This window comes from Puma concolor, chromosome A3, assembly GCF_028749965.1.
Source record: "Puma concolor isolate L17-30 chromosome A3, mPumCon1.1.hap2, whole genome shotgun sequence".
Taxonomy (NCBI): domain Eukaryota; kingdom Metazoa; phylum Chordata; class Mammalia; order Carnivora; family Felidae; genus Puma; species Puma concolor.
In genome coordinates, this window is record NC_141669.1 from 89,994,629 (window position 1) to 90,016,360 (window position 21,732).

Genomic DNA, 21,732 nt, shown 5'->3' on the forward strand with positions numbered 1-21,732 from the left:
GTATCTGTGGTTTGGTGTCTGACATTAATTTAGAGAAATTCTCAGTTGTTATGTGTCAAATATTTCTTCTGTTCCTTTCTTTCTTCTTCATCTGATATGCCCATTATACATATGTTATACCTTTTGTAGTTCTGTAGTTATCTTACAGCCCTTGAATATCCTGTTCTTTTTTTTCCCTCAGTCTTTGTTCTCTTTGCTTTTCAGTTTTGGAGGTTTCTATAGAAATCTTTAAGGTCAGAGATTCCTTCCTCAGCCATGTTCAGAGTACTAATTAGCCTATCAAATTATTTTTCATTTCTGTGATGGTGTCTTTGTACTCTAGCATTACTTTTTGGTTCTTTCTTAGACTTTCTATCTCTCTACTTACATTGCCCATCTGTTCTCTGTTCTTACCTTCTGTCTGCTTAATCCATTAGAGCCCTTAGTGTATTAATTAGTTCCAGCATCCCTCTATGCCTGAGTCTGGTTCTGATGCTTACTCTGTCTCTTCAAACTGTATTTTTGATTTTTGTTGTTTTGCCTTTGGCATATGTAGTAATTTTTTTTTTTGATAGCCAGACATGATGTACCAGGTAAAAGGAATTGCTATAAATTGGCCTTTAGTTATGTTTTAGTATGGTTTGGGGAAAAGGGAAGCAGTGTATAGTCCTATGATCCTATTATAGGGTCTCAGTCCTTTCAGGAGGCTGTACTTCTAGATTGTGAACTCTGTATGTGTGTCTCCATTTTCCCCTTTCCTCCTTAGGTAGGACAGGATCGCTAGAGAGTGCTGGAGTTGGGAATAGTATTGGAGCACAATACCGTAATTTATTTAACCAAACCTCTTTTGCTGTACATTTATCTTTAGTTTCTATCTAATTGAACAAACACTATAATGAACATTCTCAGAGCTAAATCTTTTTGCACATCTCTGATTTTCCTAGGGTAGAGTTAGATCAGTGGATATGCAGGCTTTGATCTTAGAAATTGCCAAACTGCCTGCCATAAATGTATATCTCCACCCAAAATAATTAAGTGCCTATTCCGTGCATGCTGACCAGCACTGTGAGTTGGCTTTATGTTCTTTGTTTGCTAATTTGATAAGCAAAATAGAACAAAGAAGAAAGAGAGAGCTCTTGTTGTTTACAGTTGTATTTTCTTATTTGTGAGGTATAACTTTTTATTTAAAAAAAAAATTTTTTAACGTTTTATTTATTTTTGAGACAGAGAGAGACAGAACATGAACGGGGGAGGGGCAGAGAGAGAGGGAGACACAGAATCGGAAGCAGGCTCCAGGCTCTGAGCCATCAGCCCAGAGCCTGACGCGGGGCTTGAACTCACGGACCGCGAGATCGTGACCTGAGCTGAAGTCGGCCGCTTAACCGACTGAGCCACCCAGGCGCCCCAACTTTTTAAAATATGTTTAATGGCAATTTGCTTTTCTTTTTTTTGTGAGATGTATTGCTCTTAGCCTATTTTTCTTTTAAGACATTTTTTTTGTTCTATTGTATATTTAAGTCTTTATATAATATTAATATTAAGTCTTTGTCATATATCCTCCAAGTATTTTGCTAGCTTATTTTCGTTTTTGTTTTTGCTGTTTTTATCATAGAGGATTTCATTTTTCTGTAGCCAGATTTTTGTTATCATACTTCAAAAGAACTTCCCCAGCTCAAGATTACACATCTATTCATATTTCCTCTTGGGCATTCAAGACTTTTTTCTAACATTTAAATTTTTAATATTTATGTAATTAATTTTGGCATATGTAGTATTAGAAAATTTTTTTTAAATAGCCAATTTTAATCACATTTTCTAACTTACTATTCCTGGTAGATGAGTGAACCAATGATTTTTATGTATTTATTTTAAAATTAGCAGTATTTCAGGGGCGCCTGGGTGGCGCAGTCGGTTAAGCGTCCGACTTCAGCCAGGTCACGATCTCGCGGTCCGTGAGTTCGAGCCCCGCGTCAGGCTCTGGGCTGATGGCTCAGAGCCTGGAGCCTGTTTCCAATTCTGTGTCTCCCTCTCTCTCTGCCCCTCCCCCGTTCATGCTCTGTCTCTCTCTGTCCCAAAAATAAATAAACGTTGAAAAAAAAAATTAAAAAAAAAAAATAAAATAAAATAAAATAAAATTAGCAGTATTTCTCAAATTTACTTATTCTAATTTTTAGTTGATACTGTTTTTTCTAGGTAAAGAATTGCATACCTTCTTTCTAGTATTTATGTTTTCTGTTTTATATTCTTTTATGTCTTTGGCTCCAATTTCTAGACCAGTTCTAAGTAATAGTATGGATAATACAGTATTTTCTTTTTTAAAAAAAACAAAAATTAACCTGGTATTATCTTCTTTTTAATTTTAAAAAATGAAATGTCTTTTTTTGTGTGTTATTTTGTTGTTGCAAAAGCTCTGACATGTATGAAGCCTTCAATTACCTTTCCCTTTGCATGATCAGCAAAGTATTAGGAGCCTCCCTTTGGCTGAATCTGAGTTGAGTTCATCACAGGCTCATGACTCTTTTGGTTGTGAATTTGTAAGGTGAGCAAGGCATGGGATTTTAGGGGCACTCTCTGTACATCTCTCCTCAAGCCAGGTGGCCACTTTGTCCCTAATGGTTACCAGGAAATCCCATACATTCGTCCCTTATTGATACCATTCTGTAGCCTGAGAACCAACTACCCTGAAACACGTGCAATGATATAATTCCCTTATTGCATTATTCTGGCTTGTATAAGTTAGGAGAAAAAATATTCTAAAGTCACAGATCATTTTGTTATTTGGAATTTTTCAAAGCTGTTATTTGGGAATGAGGAGAGAGAAAATGAGGGGTATGATCGCTCTTAGACTCTACTTTATACCCCTAGGTGAGGAGAGGTTTGGAACAGACCATGGGGGAGTGTCCCATGACAGACACTTATCCTTGCTTTTCCCCTATCTGTGTTCCATGAAAGGCACATTCCATTCACATTAGATCACTCCACCTTGACCTAGATGAATATCCCAAAACTGTGTGGTCCCTTAGCTTATAGGGAAGCCAGCTTTTCTGGTAATTCCATGAAGTGTACTGGCCTAAAATGTCCCTCTGACCTGAGAGAAGCCTACAAGTCCCGTATTATTGCTTCACATTAAAGTATTGAAGACTCATTGGAAAGGCAGATGGTACCTTCAGATTCAGTAGGGGTTACCCCATTAAGCTGGCCATCATCTCCTTAACACAAGTCCCAGAGAGTCCAGCTGGTCTCCTAGCAGATTGTTGAGAGACAAATGACAGGGAGGTTTGATGTGGAGGGGCAGGGGGAGAGGGTGGTTAGGCTAACAGTCTGTGGAGTGTTCTATTATATATTCTATGTATTGAAGGAAGGATGGATATTGGAAAGGGAACAGAAGCTGACCACAGATCCTTGGTGTAGGTGCCAGTTTTGCCTGTGGCATCCCTGTCCGGCCTTCTTGATGCTAGCCGCTGCCCATGTTGTCTCTTTTCCCCAGTCTTCTTTCCTGATGGCTTCCACCTTTTGCTCTTCATCACTGCTCCATGCTTTCTTTCTCTCACCCTCTTCTCTGCACCCCCTGTCATTTGTCCCTGTAGCTCCTGGCACCTGTGAAGCCACCCTGGTCATGTCCTTCCTCACAACTACTAGTCTGCCAGTCTTCCCAGAAAGCTCCTCTTCCTCTGTGCTTCATGCCTCTTCCTTTCTCTTTCCATCTGTTTCCACTTTGTGCATCTATACTTGGCATTGTCTGCATTGCCAAAGAATTTAAGAGGGTTATCCAAAGCTTTTTGTACACGACTCTAAATAAACGGAACTGTATTCGGTCATTTTTTGTTCATGGATGGCGCCAGAAACTTAAAAAGCTTTATACTTCGCTGAATTTATTTTTATTCAAAATAATTTTATCTCAGTAAATAAATAATAGGAACATGAATTTTAAAATACTAGCTATATTATAAATTGCCAAGCTCTTCCATTTGCAGATTTTTGCAACTATAATCAATATATAAGAGAGAAAGAGGGAGGTCCTGGGTGAAGATGTAAGGGCGGACTGTTTTCGTATGTCAGATCCCAGAATGGATAATAAACCATTCTTTGCATCCTTGCTTAGGATCTTTTCTGAGCTTCAGCAGTACTGACTGGTCTCCATTTTTGTTGTGTGTGTTTTGTTGCGTGTCCACGTGCATGTGTGTGGCGACCCCAGGATGAGATCCTGACTGTCATCAGAAGAGTGGATGACAACTGGGCAGAAGGCATGCTGGGAGACAAGATTGGGATCTTCCCCCTGCTGTATGTGGAGGTAAGGTCATGCTCTCAGATACACTTCCTCTTCCACCCTGCTGTCTGTTTCACTAGACAGGTGGGGTTGTGGGGGTGGACTCCTGGCCTAGGACCCCTTTCCCAAGAGAAGAAGATGGGGACTGCATTGGACTTCTGTGCCAGTGCTATGAGAATTGTCTCAGTCCCTCAGGTTGTGTGTCCCAGGCCTGGCTGCAGACTATCTTACCGTGTGGGCAGGGAAGGAGGGTCTCCCCAGCCCCAGAGGAGAAGACAGCCTTCCCCTGTCACTGCAAACATAGCTGAAGAATGCTGGCTCTGGTGGGCCGTTTGTGGTCCTCATAGGACTCGCGTGACTGGGCAGCTTGTCCAACTGGGAGTCCTTAAAGCAGAGATGATTTGGGGCCTGTTAATTTCCTGTCTCCTTTCTGTAACTAAGGAGCACTTTGTTTCCAGTGCATAAGTTATGGGCAGTGGCTGAGCCGGGAGCATCTTAGAATGTTTGCCCTGGAAACCCGTTTGCTGTGGGCTATTTGTGTATGTGCAGGAGTATTTGCCCATCATGTGCGAGTGTGCTGTTTGTCAGTACAAGTCATGTGTGTACGCCCATGAGCCAACACACCCTTCATCTATTAATCACTGCAGTTATCCATACAGTTCTTTCAGCTAATGCATACTGCGTGCTCGCTGCATGCGAAACACTTCTAAGTACTTTCTCATTTAATTTTCTCAACACCCTAGGCATATGAAAGCCAGGAATGTCCCCACTTTACAGATGAGCCAATAGAGACAGAAAGTTCTCCCAGCTGCTAAGTGGAACATGAGCACAGGCCGGTTGCTCTAGACTTAGCCCTTTACTGCCCTGCCCCTGAATGCCCCCCACTAGCAAACTGTAGTTCACTCAGCCTGTTGTGGGGCTCCGTGTGCTGGTAGGTGGCACGTCTAGCTTTGCCACACCTACTGAGCTGTGTGTGGGTGCCACTAGGTGTTTGTTAAACACATCTGCTGATTCCTTTTTCATATAGGATAAAGTTCAAATGCTATTGTAAGGCATTCATGATTCATAGCCTGCAAAGGCTAGATGTTTTGCTAGCCTCATCTCTGGTCATTTCCTCTCCTTTCCCTAAATGCTCTGGACTAGTGGTTCTCTCACGTTAATTTTGAATAGACTGCCCAGGAGATTCTGAGGCCATCTTATGCAATAACAGTAAGCCCACACACGTACACACACACACACACACACACACACACACACACACACAGTGCCCACACTCAAATATACATGGACTCATACACACTCTGACACACACTCTCACACACACATCCACACCTTTCCCTAGTACACTGTAAGAGTCAAAATTCCCCAAACACCTTGTAAGCTTCCATTTGTGCATTTGCTTCAGTTTCCAGGGGGATGTTCTTCTTTATCCTGCAGCTTAAGATCAAAGAACCTGATGCATGAGTAACACTTATAGTGCAGTCTAGCAGTGAAAAACTTGGCCTCTCAGACATCTGTAGCAGTGGAACTATTTTTCCCCAGGCAGACTTCTAAGGATGCTCAAACACATATGCAGAAATGCTTACAGAAACTTTGTTATGATGGCCCCAAACTGGAAACAATGCAGATGTCCCTCAGCAGTGGGATGGATAAATGAAGGATGGTATGTCCATACGATGGAATACTATCCAGCAGAGAAAATGAACAAAAGACTATTGCATTTAAAAGCATGGCTGAATCTCACAGACAGATCTTTTGAAAGAAGCCAGACACAAAAGAGTACATATGATTTTCACTTTTAGGAAGTTCAAAAGCAGGTAGAACTATTCCAGGGTGACAGAAAGCAGAGCAGCTGGGCCTCTGTGGGGAGACTTACGGGAAGCAGGGAGAAGGAGGCCTCTGGGATGTGGAGGTGTTTGAAATCTTCATCTCAGGAGGTTAACAGTTATGTGCAGCCGTAGAGTGATGCACAGTTAACATTTGTGCATTTTTCTTTAAAGCACCGTTTAAGAAACTAAGATAAAACCTCATAAGGAGCCCCAAGGCAGGTCACACTGGCACCCCCTGCAGAAGGCCAGGTTAGCCCCAGCAGCTTCCACCCTCTGGAAGGGCTCAGGCATTGTCAGGGAGGTTGAGAGCTTGGGCTCAGGACTGGGAAACCAATCAGTGGGGCTCTCTGAGTGTTCTCCTTAGTTCCAAAGACTTACTCAAAGGGCAGACTTCCTGAGGCCCAGCCACAAGAGACACGCTTTCAAATACTTCTCCCTTGAGGACATAGGTAGGCTCCTGCATCCTTCTGCTCAGAAGCCCTCCATGCCCCACACTTCCAGTGACAGTCCTGCCTCAACTCTGAACATGGCTGTCTTACTCCTTTGTGTGTTTCCTCAGATAGGATGCCCTGAGGGCCCTTGAGGCTCCAGTGCTAGGCTCTTCCCAGGAGCAGTAGCAGAGCATGCCTGGAGTAGCCATGGGCAGGGGACTTGCTCCTCTGGGTCGTGCTCCTTCCTGGACAGCACTGTGGCCTGTGCAGAGCCTATCCCCTCACCATGACCCTAAGGAGCCCCAGCCACAACACCCCTGAACTGCTCTGGAACAGACTCCTGGCTTCTCACTCAGCAGCCAGTGAAGACAAGATGCCCCAAATGGATATTTCCTGAGATGGTGTTTCACTGTTTCTATATCAATTCCCTTTTAAAGTACTTGAGTGGCTCTGACCCCATCATAGCCTTGGAGGTAGATTCCAGGGCTTACAGAGTTCAGGCTGTCTTCTCTCCAGGAAGCTGAGCAGGCCTTTGAGATCTGAGTGATTGGAACTCCAGTCTTCTGCAGGGTTTGAACCTGAGCTTCCTATCGGGGCAGTTCCTGCCCTCATGCTTGACCCAGATGGATCTGTAATAAGTGAACGAGGACTTTTTCTCTGTAGATTATACAGTCTTCTCTTAACCAGGACTGTTTCTTCACCCCGGGCTTGCCAAGTAGGCACAGTGGGACGGATGGTATAAAACCCGGGTGCAGCTGGCCTGGCATGGCCTTGAGCTACTGGCAGCCTGTCTTCTGAGAAGGTGGTCCTGTCTCTGGAAATATCTATACCTCTGGTGTACTGCAGAAATAACCCTGTCATCCACACTCCCCATAGTGCCCAGGGGCCTGGCTGCCACTGTATCCCCATTGGTGACCTGAGCCCACTGGTCTCAGGCACTGACTGCCTGCACCTGGCTCCTTCACCCTCAACTCCTCACCACTCCTGTGCGACTTCCCTTCCCCACCTTTGACCTCCTTGATGCCTTTCCAGCTCCTCTTCCTACTTTCTCCGCCACTGGTCCTGCATCTTGAACCTGCCTCCATGTTCTTTTCTCCCCCTTTGTTCCATGAACAATCACTGTCCAGCAGCCATCTTCATACCGGGACAACAGCACATATCAGACACCTGCCTCTTTGTTAGGATGACTGCTGGGCAGGGCACTCTCACTGGTGTCTATCCAGGACAGAGAGAGGAGCTGACATTGCTCTTGCCCTTGGGGAATAACCCCCAAAACATGACAGTGACATGGCCTTCCTTATGTGCCTCAAGTCCTTAAGGAGGCAGAATAATTGTCATCATTTTCATTTTTCAGAATGGTTCAATCTCAGAGAGTTCCTCAGGCCCAGGGGAACCCTCCTCCTCTAGGTGGGAGCTCAGCATTGTCTGCTGTGGGTAAATGTACTGTAGGAACACACGTGGCACTCTGCCCTTCTCACATCCTGGCATGGCTGGGTCTGGCTTTGCTGTTCCACCCTGCAGCATGAGTACCCCAACTGGGGATCCTGCATTCTCCTTTTCCATAGGCTCCAAGATGGCATGCTTGGCATTTGCCCTTAGCATGGACCTCAGGTCATCCCTGTAGAGCAGGGCCTATTTCTCACGGGCCATGGCAACCCTAGTGGCAGGACGTGACTGGGACTCAGGGCAGCTCAGAGCATCATGGGCTTCAGAGGTAGACCCCACTGGGCTCAACACCATGCATTAGACATGTGAATTTTGGCATATTTCTTAACATTTCTGAGCCTGTTTCCTTGCTCATCTGAGGGCAATAACATGGACCTCATGGGGATAGTTGCAAGGCTTCAAGAACAATAACAGAGTGCACAGACCAGATCTGGCATTAGGTAGGTTGGCAAGGGCCATCTGTGTTGTTGCTCTGCTATTGTATGTTGAATGAATAATTGCACATTGGTCCATTCATGTGTTTACTGAAGATCTCTGTGTCATTCCTGAGCATTGACCATATTTGGCCTCATATTTCTGAGAGTTTTCTCACAAGTGCTCATTTTCACTCCTCAGCAGGGGTGGGAGCTTTTTGAAGGTAGGTGTGCCCCTATTTCTGTGCAGGTACAACAGCCCCACACTGGTCAACAAGACAAGTGGTGCAGATATTCCCATGCTGCATGATAGGAGAGGTTGCTTGCTAGAAAGCTATTCTTTTATTTTATTTTATTTTATTTTATTTTATTTTATTTTATTTAAAAAAATTTTTAATGTTTTTATTTATTTTTGAGACCGAGAGAGACAGAGCTTGAGCAGGGGAGGAGCAGAGAGAGAGGGAGACACAGAATCCAAAGCAGGCTCCAGGCTCTGAGCTGTCAGCACAGAGCCCGACACAGGGCTCCAACTCACAGACTGTGAGATCGTGACCTGAGCTGAAGTCAGAAGCTCAACTGACTGAGCCACCCAGGTGCCCCTAGAAGGCTATTCTTGAAGTGCGTTCCTGGGAATCAGCTTCAGTCTGGAAAGACACCGAGACAGGACACAGGACTGTGTTCTGCCTCAATGGGGGGTTTGCGTGGAGACATAGAAGGAACATTAGGTAATCTGCCTGTGATGCTTGTCTGTGAGGAAAGCCTGTCCGTGGGGCTGGCACTAAGACCCAACATCTATAATAAGCTGCAGACACAGTTTAAAAGAATGAACATGCAGTGAGCACAAGTGTCAGGTTCTGCCTTCGCACTCTGAAAATCAGTTGTCGAGGCAGAATGAGGGGGAGACCTGCATCACCAGCAGTTAACTGACAAAGACTTCCAGAATTACCAGATAATGTGATGGCGCTTTACTTCTGCTGAGTACGATGTCTAAACTTACTAGCCGCTCTTCATGGTTGGTGTTGTGTGGTTGGCTTCCCAGGTGACATGGTCTCGGGTGGGGGGGGGGGAGTCCACCCTCATGCTCACTCGTATGCCCCACCCTACATGTGCACACAGAAACAGATGCTTCACCTCCTCTGGCAGCAAGTGGGGAAGGTTCTGGGGCAAGGTGGGGGGAATCCCTTCCAACTTCCCTTAACTATCCACGGTGAGGAGGGTGAGGGTGGCCATTCTGTGCTGAAGATGGGCCTGAGTCTGTGGCGTGAGGACAGGCAGAGAAGGAAGAGGGTGTGCAACGCCTGTCCCAACAGCCAGCACACACTGCCCAGGGTGCTGTTCTGGACAGAGGAGGGAGCCTCTTTGCTGCCTTTGGATTTGGCATGGGAGAAGAGATGAGTAGCAGGTTCCCCAAGGGAAGCTCTCACCTCATGGCATTGACCAGTGGGTGATTAGATGTGTAACTGATTATTCCTAGGTGCTATCATCGATTCCATTGACTGCTTATATTTGCATAGCTTTTCAGTGGTATTTCAGCCATCCTCCCTATTCAGCTGATAAGAAATGTGAAGCCTGATTAAATGGTACCATGCACTGGGGCACTGGGGCTCAGCTGCCTGACCCCTGCCTGGACTCTTCCCTGGTGTGGGCAGGCATACACTGAAGGGGAGGGGAGTTTTTACATTCCCAAAGGAGGCATGGCTTGGGGCCGTGAAATGCCTGAGGGCTCTTCTGAAAAAACAAAATTCAGGGAAAACTCTTATGAATGTCAAATAACCTGAAAGCTCTTGCTTAGCTGAGCGGGCATGTGTGTACATCTGCACACAAACAGAATCTGCCTGAGACGGCAGAGGGTGAAACATGCGGTGAGCCGTGTGTCAGGCTGCCTCTGCCAGACTTAGAAATGGGGAGTGCAAGTAGGGGCACAGAATAACTGGCAGAGCTGCTGGGTCCACAAGGGTCTGCTAATTCAGAGAGAGCAGTTGCACCAGTGGGTCTGTCTCATAAGATAACCCCAAGACCCAGAAAGAAAGAGCTGGGTGGTTTTCTCCTACCTTCTGTGACCATGGCTGTGGGAATACAAGGTACCACGATGTCCTGGCTGGTGCCCCAGGTTTACCATAGACATGAGTCACTCAGCCCCTCTCTCCTCTCCTTGCTAGGTGTGGAGATCCAAGAGTTTCTAGGTTCCCTCTCTGTGGCTTGTCAACTCCATGCTTTGGGTATAGAAGCAAAATAGAATTTCAGTGGCAGTAAAGCACAGTTTACCCTGAAGCTGGCCCATGGGATATGGACATGAGATACCTCTGAGGGGATATTAGGTCTTGGGTGCATGGGCAGACATTCTCACAGGGCCCAGTTGAAAGGAATGGAGGCCTGGTAGGAATTTTCACACGTGTGCAGCAGTCTCTCTTCTGAGAGCCCATTCTCAGGTATGGCCACCGTGTGCCCTCCATGGGCTGTGGCAGGCATGGCTGTGGGTGAGCCAGGTCTGTGGCTTCTTTTCCCCTGGAGACTATGTGGGTGGTGTCACCAGGGAAGGTTCCAGGAAGCTCCTCAAGAACAGCCTGGGCCTGTGGCTCCCAGGTAGGCTTTCCAGGCCACCACTGCCCTGAGATTTGCCTCAGGTCTGCAACCGGCTGATGGGGTGCTAAGACCTCCAGCCCCTCAGGTCTCGTGTCCCTCTGGCATCACCTGTCTCAGACCCTCTGAGACAGACCCCACTCCTGTCTCAGACCCTCTGCTACCCACCACACTGGATGGTACCACTCAGTTTCCCAAACCAAGCCCGGGTTCTCTCTGGTCCCCTTTTCTCCCTCACTTCCCAATCCACTCTGCAGTCAGTTCTCAGCAGTTCTATCTCTGAAAATCCTTCTCAAGTATAACAAATATATAGTATAATTTAAAGTATAACACACCATTAGTGCTTGTCAGACAACTGCTCTCGCCACTCAACATATCAGCAAACAAAATATTCCTGTCTTTATGAAACTCTCTTATGGAACTCACTTTCTGGTGTGGGGGGCAGATAATATGCAAGTCCATTATATAAACGCCTCAGAAAATGATAACTGAAATGGAGAAAAAAATAAAACGGGAGAGAGGAGTGTTGGGTGAGCATTCTAGACAGAGGGGACAGCCAGTGCAAAGTTCCTGAGGCAGGAATGTGCCAGGCCTGCTTGAGGAACAGCAGGAAAGGCTGAGTGGCTGGAACCCAGTGGGCAAGGGGGTAAGTAGTAGGAGATAAGGTAAGGTGAAGAGGGTCAGATCACATAGGCCCTTGAAGGCCTATTTAATAAAATTGGCTTTTGTTTTACGTGAAATAGGAAACCGGTGAAGAACTTTTGAGCTTGATGATCTGACATAAGTTTTATATGAATCACTTTGGCACCACTGTTGAGCATCGATTGAGTATAGGGGGATGGGAGCATGTGTGGCAAGAATGGAAATAGATTGTGAAGCTATTGCCAGCACAGGCCACGGTGGTAGTCACAGAGGTGGCAAAAAGCATCAGCTGCTGTAGCTAGTAGAACCAGCAGGAAGTGCCGATGTGAGGCTGCGAAGTGTAAAACATCCAGTTTTGGCCTGAGCAGCTGGAGGAATGAAATCACCATGGACGTGAAGGGTGAAGTGGGCTGGGGTACATGGAGACCAAGAGGCCAGTTCACAGAAGGTTGGGCCTGGGGTATCTGTTAAACATCTGAGTGGCTTATCAGATAGGCAACAGGTATGCAGGGGTCAAGTTCAAGACAGAGGTCTGTGTTGGAGATGCTAATTTGGGGTCTTTGGCATGTAGATGGGCCACTGTGGGAATGAGTATAGGCTGGGAAGGGTCCAAGAGCAGAGTCCTCCCCTAGTTCGGGGCACATCTGGTCCTGTGCCTGACACCAGCCTCCCCATCACTAGTCTGTCCTCCACATCATATCTGAACAGCGTTTCTCTCAAATCCACCCTGCCCTACCCTCTGCTCCAGCCCCCACCCTCCTCCTTCCTTCCCAGCCTGGGCTCAGTGGTCTCCAGGGTAGTGATCTCCAAACCTGCCGTGAGATGCCGAGACCGGACTTTGCAACTTCCACCTAGCATGGTGGCACCAGGCTGTCTCTAGGCACCTGAGATTCCAGCCACCCAAATTTTGACGGTGCCTTTCCTAGCTCAGGGCCTCTGTGCAAGGACCCATAGAGCTCTTCTTCCTCCTTTGAAACCCAACTCAAATGGCACTCACTCCATGGAGCCATTCCCTGAGCCCTAAGACCCTGTTTATGTCAAGGCACAGGGCTTCCAGCGTTTCTTAAACTTCTTCAGTCCCCTGCAGTCCTTAAAGGACTGGGATCCTTTAAGTCAGGGACCTCTTTTTGTTCCTTTTTAATATCCCTAGCTCTTAGCAAAGTGCACACAGTGGGTGCTTAATAAATGTATGACTGTGGGAGTGACAGCTTATCAGGAGATCAGCATGAGAATTAGCCAGGAGCCATTTTCTGGATCCAGAAACATGCAGTGATTATCCAGAGCCAGAGGCTGTTTGGGGAATTTGGAGGCACAACCGAGAGGTAGGGCATGGGGGAAAATAGGATTGGACTGGTTTTTAACTTTCAGGACAAACCACGTGATGTTTAGAGGGGGCTTGTCATGGGGGCTGGCTGTCTGGAAGCACCAGGAAGAATGTGGTTGCCTTGTTCCTGGATTTTGGAAGTTGCCCAGATCTCCCTTTATTGGTGCTATCCCAGGCTGACCAGCACTTCCCTTCATAGCTATGTGCCTTTTCTGGGTCTGACTTCCTTCAACGGACTGCAGGGTGTGCAGAGCACACACACTTGTCCCCTCACAGCTGTGTGCCATTGCCTGTCCCACTTGCCCTGGACTCCATGGCTGCGTGGGCCCAACTCCCACCAGGCTGAGGACACAGTTGAGGAAGGATGGTCACCTCTTTGTCTCACTTCCAGTCTTCACTCTTATAGCTCCTGAGGCTGAGCCCCATGCTGTCTTGGCTAGCTCCCACACCACCCCTCTGTGAGAGGCCTCTGCCCCTGCTGGGGTAAGGGCTTCCTCCTTATTCCCACCAGGTTCTTCGCTCACCCAGGTATAGGAACCGTTGACATGCACTCAGCTGGAGAGCACCTGGTAGGCAGGATTCCATCCATCTCCTTCCCCTTCGCATCCCCAGATCTCTTGACACTCAGATAAGGTGCAGTTGCAGGTTTCAGTGGGAGGGTGAGCCACCCACCCCTGAAAACTGGGTTTCATGTGCTCTGTGCTGTATCAACTAAGCAGATGCACAGGTGATGGCTGTTTGTCCTATGGACAGGTGGTGACATCTGGTAGAGGGAGCACTGAGCACACCCAGGCCCAGACGCTGGCCACAGATGCCAGGGAAGAACTCTTTCGTCTTCCTGCAGGCTGACGGAACTTTTGGATTGGAAGGGAAGTCTTTCCTTCCCTCTCATATGTCATATGTCAACCTTTATTTAACATATACATTTTAATGCATTTCCTTGTTTTGTGCTGTTACATGTAAACCTGTAGGTAAGGAGATGGCCCTCGGGTCCCTTGGAGGCATGGGTAAGCAAGCCCATTGAAGTGGGCTTTCCTGTGTTCTTGATGGTAATTTATTTGACTCACATGGAAGGACAGTGGCTGCCTTTGGCCACAACCTGAAAGGGTGCAGGTTGACTCTGACACTCGCAGGTGCCTTTCCTGTGCCTTTACCTGGGAACATCCTTTACCCCCACACTCCATAGGTGAAAGGAGCAGATAGGTCCTTGGGGGGTTGAGTCTAGAGGAGGGGGTGTCTGGAAGCAAGGTGTGGTTCAGGAAGGGAAGAAGCTGAGAGGAGGGATTTGAGCATATTAGTTGAGGTGTCAGTACCTGCTGTGACAGGTGAACCCTGAGATCCTAGGGCTTAATTGCAGTAGAGGGTCACATCTGGCTGTTCTGGTCAGCCAGGCTCTCATAGGCACCAGGGAAACCCAGCCAATAGGGCTCTACCATCTTTAACACATGGGAGTGAGGCTAAAGTGGGAATTTCATGAGCTGGGCCTGGCAGTGGACATCAGACCACCACCCACAGGCTGTGGCCAGGACTCAGTCACACAGCTGCCTGACCACAGGCCACTGGGGACCCAGGAGGTGGGGGAAAAAGTAGATCCTCCAAACAGGAGGGCCTGCCCATTTATGGCGATTTTTAGTTTTGTCCTGTGCATGTTTCATTAACACTAAAAAGGCAATGACAGGAAATGACAGGCCATGTTCAGAGGAAAGTCCCTAAGGGAAATCTCTCCTCTGTGGAAGCATCTCTTGCCCACCAACCTGTGAAGGCATTCAGTTGTGCGGTCGAACAAAGATAAACCGGGAGGGACGAGTGGGCAGAGACATGAGGTCTCTGGTGAAAAACCAGGAAAGGGACACATCTTAAGCAGTTATCAGAGTCAAGGGAATGCTGCTCAGCGGTATATTGGATGGGGCACCCTAAGGGGAGGGTAGGAGAGGGGAACAATAAAACCCAAGGTATAGCAGGGGGTAATTGCTAATTGGCACCTAGAGAAGAGACAGAGACAGAGACAGGAGAGGATAAGGGCCCACCTTGACGGACAGGAGAGAAACCCACCCTTCAGAGGGAGGAGGAGGTGAATGGGAAAGGTTCTGAGGCACACTGAGGCCTGGGTGGATGTTCAGAGTTTATGCCGAGTTGTTCTGGTCTCAGCTACTTGGCACATTATTTGTTGCGAATGACAAAGTTCAGGACTTGAGAACGGAGGCCATGTGGGACTTTGCCAGGGAAGATGGTGGGGGTGTGTGGAAGAGATGCAAGAGCTGAGGGAGGATGTGAAAGGTGGGCAAACGACTCCTGGTTTGGGGACCCAGCCATATGGGGGTACTAGTGGGACATGAGTGCTGGGCTTTGGGGCACTGCTGGAGGCTGAAGGTGCTGGCCACTGGCTGTGGAGCTGGATGGTGACCTGGGAGGACAGTTTGGAAAGAAGAGATGGCTCAGGAGAGAGAAGGTTCCTGGGCTGTGGGAGGAAGCCCAGGTCCAAACAGGTCTGAGGGGCTGAAAGATGAAATTCGAAAGTTGAGCACATGCTGAAGTCCATTTAATTTACCTCTGACACCCCAAATGCATCAAAGACAGCTCTGTCATTCAACACCCCACACTTAGCTGTATGTACCCCAGAGTGGCTTCTGCAGGAAGCCTGTTTTCTCAAGCCTGGAGCTGAAGCATGGGCACATAGTGGATCTGTCCTCTGGCTCCTGCTGTTCTAGGACAGCACAGCCCTGTCCTGTTTCCTGCCCTTCTGCTCCCAGGTGAATCCTTCATAACCTCCCACAACTGTGCCTGGTCCTCACCAACCTGAGGGAAGGAGCCCCATGTCCTTGGGGCACTGGAGGCCTGGAGCGTCTGCAGGCACATCCCAGGGGAGCTGTATTCTGGACCATGCGAGAGATGGGGGAATGGGGCCAGGCTCTGGAGAGTGAGGTGGGGGGCAACCTCATCCCAGGACCAGCGGGAGCCCAGAGAATTCTGACTTTGAGGAACCAGACCCCAGCCCTCTGTTGGTGTCAGGACCCATAAGCCCCAGTCCTGGTGTTGAAAGAATCCTATGTGATGTTAGGGAAAACTGTCGATGTGATGGTGTTTCTAGATCCTGGAAAACCGGTGGAGGCAGAAATGAAAATCTTGAGTTAGCCAAATAAATGAAGTACCAAAAACTGCAGTGGTAGTTACTAATGACAACTGTTTCCCATTTGGGAGTCCTTGTCTTCAGCACAATAATTACAGTGTACGTTGTTAGACAGTTTGCTTCTAAGCTTCAGTTGATTACAATGTTGAACTCAGCTCGTCTTGCTCATGTAACACACTTGTCTCCTTGTCACTTCAGATTTTACAAAAAGAGAATATTATTTTGAACCTCCATCTCTAAATATGGTATTAAAACATTTGGTAATAACTCATTGGCACAACTGACAGCTTTCATTGGGAACAAAATAATTCTGAGTTGTTTTTTTTATTTTTTTTTAACGTTTATTTATTTTTGAGACAGGGAGAGACAGCATGAACGGGGGAGGGTCAGAGCAAGAGGGAGACACAGAATCTGAAACAGGCTCCAGGCTCTGAGCTGTCAGCACAGAGCCTGACGCGGGGCTCGAACTCATGGACCGCGAGATCATGTCCTGAGCCGAAGTCGGATGCTTAACCGACTGAGCCACCCAGGCACCCCATCTGAGGTTTTTAACTGTACATGCTCTGTACTGTTCTGAAGTTGTGGGTAGCCCTTCTACCTATTGGATTTGCCACCTACTGATGCAAAGAAAAGATTGCTCATGATTTCATCAAATTTGTCTTGGTTTTCCAGCCTCCTTGACTGGGGCAGGCAGTGTGTTTTCAGGGGTGAAGATGAGGAGTGTATATGGCTTCTAAGGGAATGCCCACACCCAGGTTTCTTGGGGAAAGGGCTCAAAGACCTCTTTCTCCCCTTCAGCACCCTCCACAGACCCTGCACTATATGTGGGATCCTGGGTGGGCAGATTCGCAGCTGTGTTTCTGGTTGGGGGTCTCATTCTTAGTCATCAGTCCTGGTCTCTGTGTCCCCCTTCTCCTTCTATGGACTCCCTTTTCCCCTCAGAGGGAAAGCCAACATGTCAGGAAGTAATATGGACAGTGAGAGGGAAAAGGGGGCTTCTCGTTTCCTGGACCCGATTGACCTGCCCCTCCCTCCCATCTGGGAATGTGGGGCATGGAGTTGGAAGGCCTGGTGCTCCACGTAAGGGCTTTGGAAGCAGAGGCTTACATGGGCTTTATCCCTCTGTTTGAAGCTTTTGCATTGACCATCCCCCCTGCCTCACAATGTGGATGGCATCACATCAGAAAGTCCTGTCAGGAGGATCCAATGAGGTAATAGGTGGGAGCCCCATGTGGGCGGTTCCACATCACACAAATGAAACTAATGGTTCTACAGCCGCTGGCATCTGTGTCTAAGCACTTTTCAGGGAGACAGAGGCCTCTGGAGAAGGTGGAAGGTTCTTGACAGTTGCTGAGGACTCAGCTGGCTATTCCCCACATTCTCAGCAGCCCAGTGAGTGGGGGCAGTGGCTCCCAGCCTAAGGGGTCTCCTGGATAAAGGATATCATCTACTTGCTTTTATTTATTTGCCTTTATCATTCTTTACAGCCTACAAATCAGCTCTGCTAACTTGTATGCAGTGTTGGCAGAAACGTCCTGGTGCTAACATAGAGATGGATTTTGTCTCCCTGACTTCGCTTCTCTTTCCCCACGGGTTACTGTCAGGGCTGTTAGAAGCTCACTGTGTGCAGACAGGTGGGGTCTGGAAATAGTGATGCTGATGCCAGGTACTCACAGGGGACCCAGGAACCTCCCCGCCCCAAGCACCAGGTTAGTAGCCTTATAAGGCTTTAGTAACATTTCACCCTGGTGCACCTTTAAAACCAATGATGTGCAGCTGTGTCTTCATGTTTCACTGCAAAGCCAATGAGGTGACTTCATGTGGCTGCAGCTCTTTCCCCACGGCTCTCCTGCCCTCAGAGCCTCCCTCAGAGCCAGGTCTGCTGCTGTGGGGGCTGGTGGGCGGGCCTGACCCCAGAACTTTCCACAGAGGTGGCACATCTTGTGTATGCAGCACATTTTACCAAACCTCACCCATTCTTTCCTGCAGAGAGATTTTGTTTGAAGCATGCTGCTGGAATTCCTGCTGTCTGTGGAAGGAGATGAAAAGCAGACTCAGTGAAGGGAACTGGCAAGTGAGAAGCACAGACAGATAGAAGCAGCTTACCCCCCCTGACTGCGGGGCAGTTGGGTGGCCGGTTGGAGTGTCTTGGGGAGTTTATCTCAGACACTGTGTTTCCATCTCTAGTAGTTTAATTGGAGTTTTTCTTATGTCCTCTGTATCTCTACCCACCCATGCTTAGAAGTATAATCATAGTAAATATTCCGACATGCTCATCTATAAATCCCATCTTTTGTGTTGTTTCTGGTTCTATTTCTACTGACTGATTTTTCTCCTCTCTAAATATTTATAAATTAGATTTATAGATTGCATTTTCCTGCTTCTTTGCATGCCTGATATTTTTAATTGGGTACCAACTTTGTGAATTTTGCCTTTTCCAGTGCTAGATGTTTTTTTGTTCCTACAGATATTCTTAAGCTTTGTTCTGGGATGTCACTAGGTCACTTACAAACAGTTTGATGCTTTTGAGCCTTGCTTTTAAGCCTTGTTCCGAAGGACTAGGGCACCTCTAATGTAGAGCTAATTATCCCCACTTCCAAAGCTATAATCTTCTCCACTCCATGCCCCATGATTTAAGAGGTTTTCATTCTCAAAAGTGGGAATGCAAACTGTTCCCAGCTTTGTGTGAGCCTCAGGTATTGTTCTGTCTTCCCCTTTTGGTGGTTCTTTCCCCAGCTCTGGGTAATTTCTTCCTATGAATGTTCTCATCAATACTCAGCTGTAGACTTTGTGGGTGGAGCTGTGCAGATCTCTCCTTTCTAGGACTTGAGCCCACAGATACCAGTTACTGTGGCCTCCCCAGAACCCAAACTCCATCTTCTCAATTCCAGGGGAACCTAAGGCTTCAGGTGGCAGGCTTCACCTCTCTCATCAGTTACTGCCCTGAGCTGCTGATGCCCACCCCCCCCCCCCACCATGTCTGAAAGCCATGTTTCATAGATCTGTTCTCAGCATGTCAGATCTATATTATCCCATCTTGGTTAAATGAGTGTTAACCTGTGATGGTTCAGGAATTTTGAAATAAGGGTGACAAGTCATTATGCTATACACCATAAACTAGTACAGTGTTATATGTCAACTGTATCTCAGTAAAATTTGGGGAAAAGTAAATAGGGATGAGAAAGTTAGAACCACAGGGGTATTTTTGGCAGAACAGGAAAGCTGCAGGTCAGCTGTGGTCTCCTGTGCTGCCTGTCCCCAACTCCAGTGCCAAGAATAAGTAATCAAGGACTTTTTAGAGAGATGAGGAACTGGTGGAAAGCCTTTGAGGCAATTATGTACTATGGATATTGGTGACGACCAAGTTCCAAACACTGTCATGTGCTCTCCCTCCATTTCCTCCCTTCTAATGTGCCCCTGCTTGCCCTGAGAGAAGCTCAGGATACCTGAGCTCACTGCATCAGAAGCAATGTAGAAAAAAAGACCTCAGGAAGGGCACAGGAAAGAAACTTCTCAGAGATTTCTGCCATTGAATGGAGGGGGGTGCCATTTTGTTTAAAGTTTGTTTTATTTTTTCTTTTTGCCTGGCCCATTTCTTACAAGCTTCCACAGCAGTGGGCAGCTGGCAGCAGTGGGGATCCCCCCATGTCTTGACTTGACTACAAGTTTTGCCTGCATTTCTGTGTCCAGATGTGGACAGTGCCTTCATGAAAACTTAATGCACTTAACAGGCAACTCTAGTCACCAAAGAGAGCACTGGCTGAGCAAGCTGAGGGAGGGGGGAGCAGGTGGGACTGGGCAGGAGCCAGGCAGGACAGCTCCTGGCATCCTGTGTTTTCTTTGCATCTGAGCAAAGTGGTCTGGGAGGCAAAGTCCTGGACCCATCAGGAGAACAGGCAATGTGCCTTGCCTTCACCAGTTTCCCTTACTTTACTGCTGGAGGAATCACATAAAGAAATGAGACAATTCCATAGGAAAGTAAGACTTTAGTTTCGTGCATTTGGCCCAGCCACTATCTGGGTCTCCATATTTTCCTGCCAGCATCTGCATCCCAAGGCATGATGCATGCACATATATGTGTGATCATTGGGATTTTTCCCCCAACAAAAATGGAAAAGTGCATAGATACCAACTCACCCTGCTTTAATTACTTGGGAAGTTAACATCTTTGTAATACACTATTGTACATTCCATAATTTCTGGGTTTGTTGTTATTGTTTTATCCCTAACTACAAATGTAAGAAGCCAAACACTATAATGCATAATTTTTTCCCATCTTGGTCTTGGCATTTGATGGCACAAAATAGGCCAATTCTGGAAAGATCTTGGCTGGGATGCTTTCAGAACGTAGGACTTATGAGGTCCCTGGGAAACCACCTGTCCTCGCTCACTGGTCTCACCAGGAGGGTCTGTGGGGATAAGGAGGAGCCTCACTGTCTTGCCCAAAACTGAGAGGTGCAGCTGCTGGCAGACCAAGAAGAAAGCAAGAAAAGGCTTACATGATTTTCCATCTTCAAGAGACAAGTAGGGACTGAAAATGTCTCCATCTAGGATCCGCTGAAAATGCAGGTGACATTGGCAAAGAACTGGCATTCATGCCCGCTGTGTCCAAGCCTCTCACCTGTGTCCTAGCCTCAAGTTTGTCCAGTGGAAAACAAAACGTGCCCACCATGTACTTGTATGACCATTTCTGCCTCTGGCTCCCCCCTGCTCTTCTTCTTTCCCCTCACATGTCACTCCCATGGGCAGTCATGATCCAGCATACTGAGTAGGTGAAGGATGGGTTCTCTTTTCACCAAACTGGAGCACCCTCCACTGAGCCCTTTGTGACCTCAGACTGCTTCTGTCTTCATCTTCCTGTTACTCAGGGAGATAGATGCCTCACACTGCTCCCCACAGGCTGTCCTGAACTGTCCACTCCCGCCTGCCCTTCCTCCACCATGCTACAATACTCTGCCTTTCCTCAGCTTTTCACATTCCTTTCCTGTCTCTTCATTTCTACCTTTCCATTTGGGGTAGCCTGGGCCAGTGGCTCAGAAACTTCAGTGAACATTAGAATCATCTGAACACTCCAGGTCGCCGTCCCAGAGAGCTTTATGCAGCAGGTCTGGGTGGGCCCAAGTCTAAGATAGAACTTAGGGAGGAAACTTGTTTTGTTAGATTCCACTTAGTCTTAAGGGTGGGCCTTGGCCATCAATGGGGGAGCCACCCACCCAGGCAGAGTCCTGCTTATGAAGCCCCCTCTTCCCCTTGGGCAGGCCATGGTGGTGGTAGCTATTTTTCAGATGTGATGGTGAAAGCATATTTAGCTGTGGAGAGATTTAACTCTGGGTGTTAATAAGGTGACAGTGGAATATTTCTTGGCTGAGGTTCAGGGCCTGTGTTTAGTGCAGAAGGAACAGCATGTCTGGTTGTACAGCTGGAAGCAAACACATCCATCTGGAGTCACTGGGGTCATCGGGGGACTCCGGCGTCTTCCTCCCAGAGCTGACCAAGCTTTAGTGGAGAGATCTGCCCGGCTGGTCCAAGCTGCTGCCTCACCATTAGTTCAGAAATTTGACAATGAATTATTACCAAAATTGACCCTGTGTGCCAGTTGGAAAATACCTCACATGTCATTATACAGCTCTTTCCTCTTACCTTTTATTATCGCTTCCTGTTTGGAAAAGAAGGGATATAAAGTTTTTGGTGGCC

The 21,732-nt window shown here is 47.5% G+C and overlaps 1 protein-coding gene across 1 annotated transcript in view; it reads left to right on the forward strand.

The window, feature by feature from the left end:
* Positions 1–21,732, forward strand: part of SH3RF3 (SH3 domain containing ring finger 3) — a 371,189-nt gene that overhangs the window by 227,681 nt on the left and 121,776 nt on the right. The window contains exon 3 of the mRNA XM_086701496.1: positions 4,175–4,270. Coding sequence (XP_086557622.1) covers positions 4,175–4,270 — 96 coding nt within the window. The remainder of the gene's footprint in view (positions 1–4,174; positions 4,271–21,732) is intronic.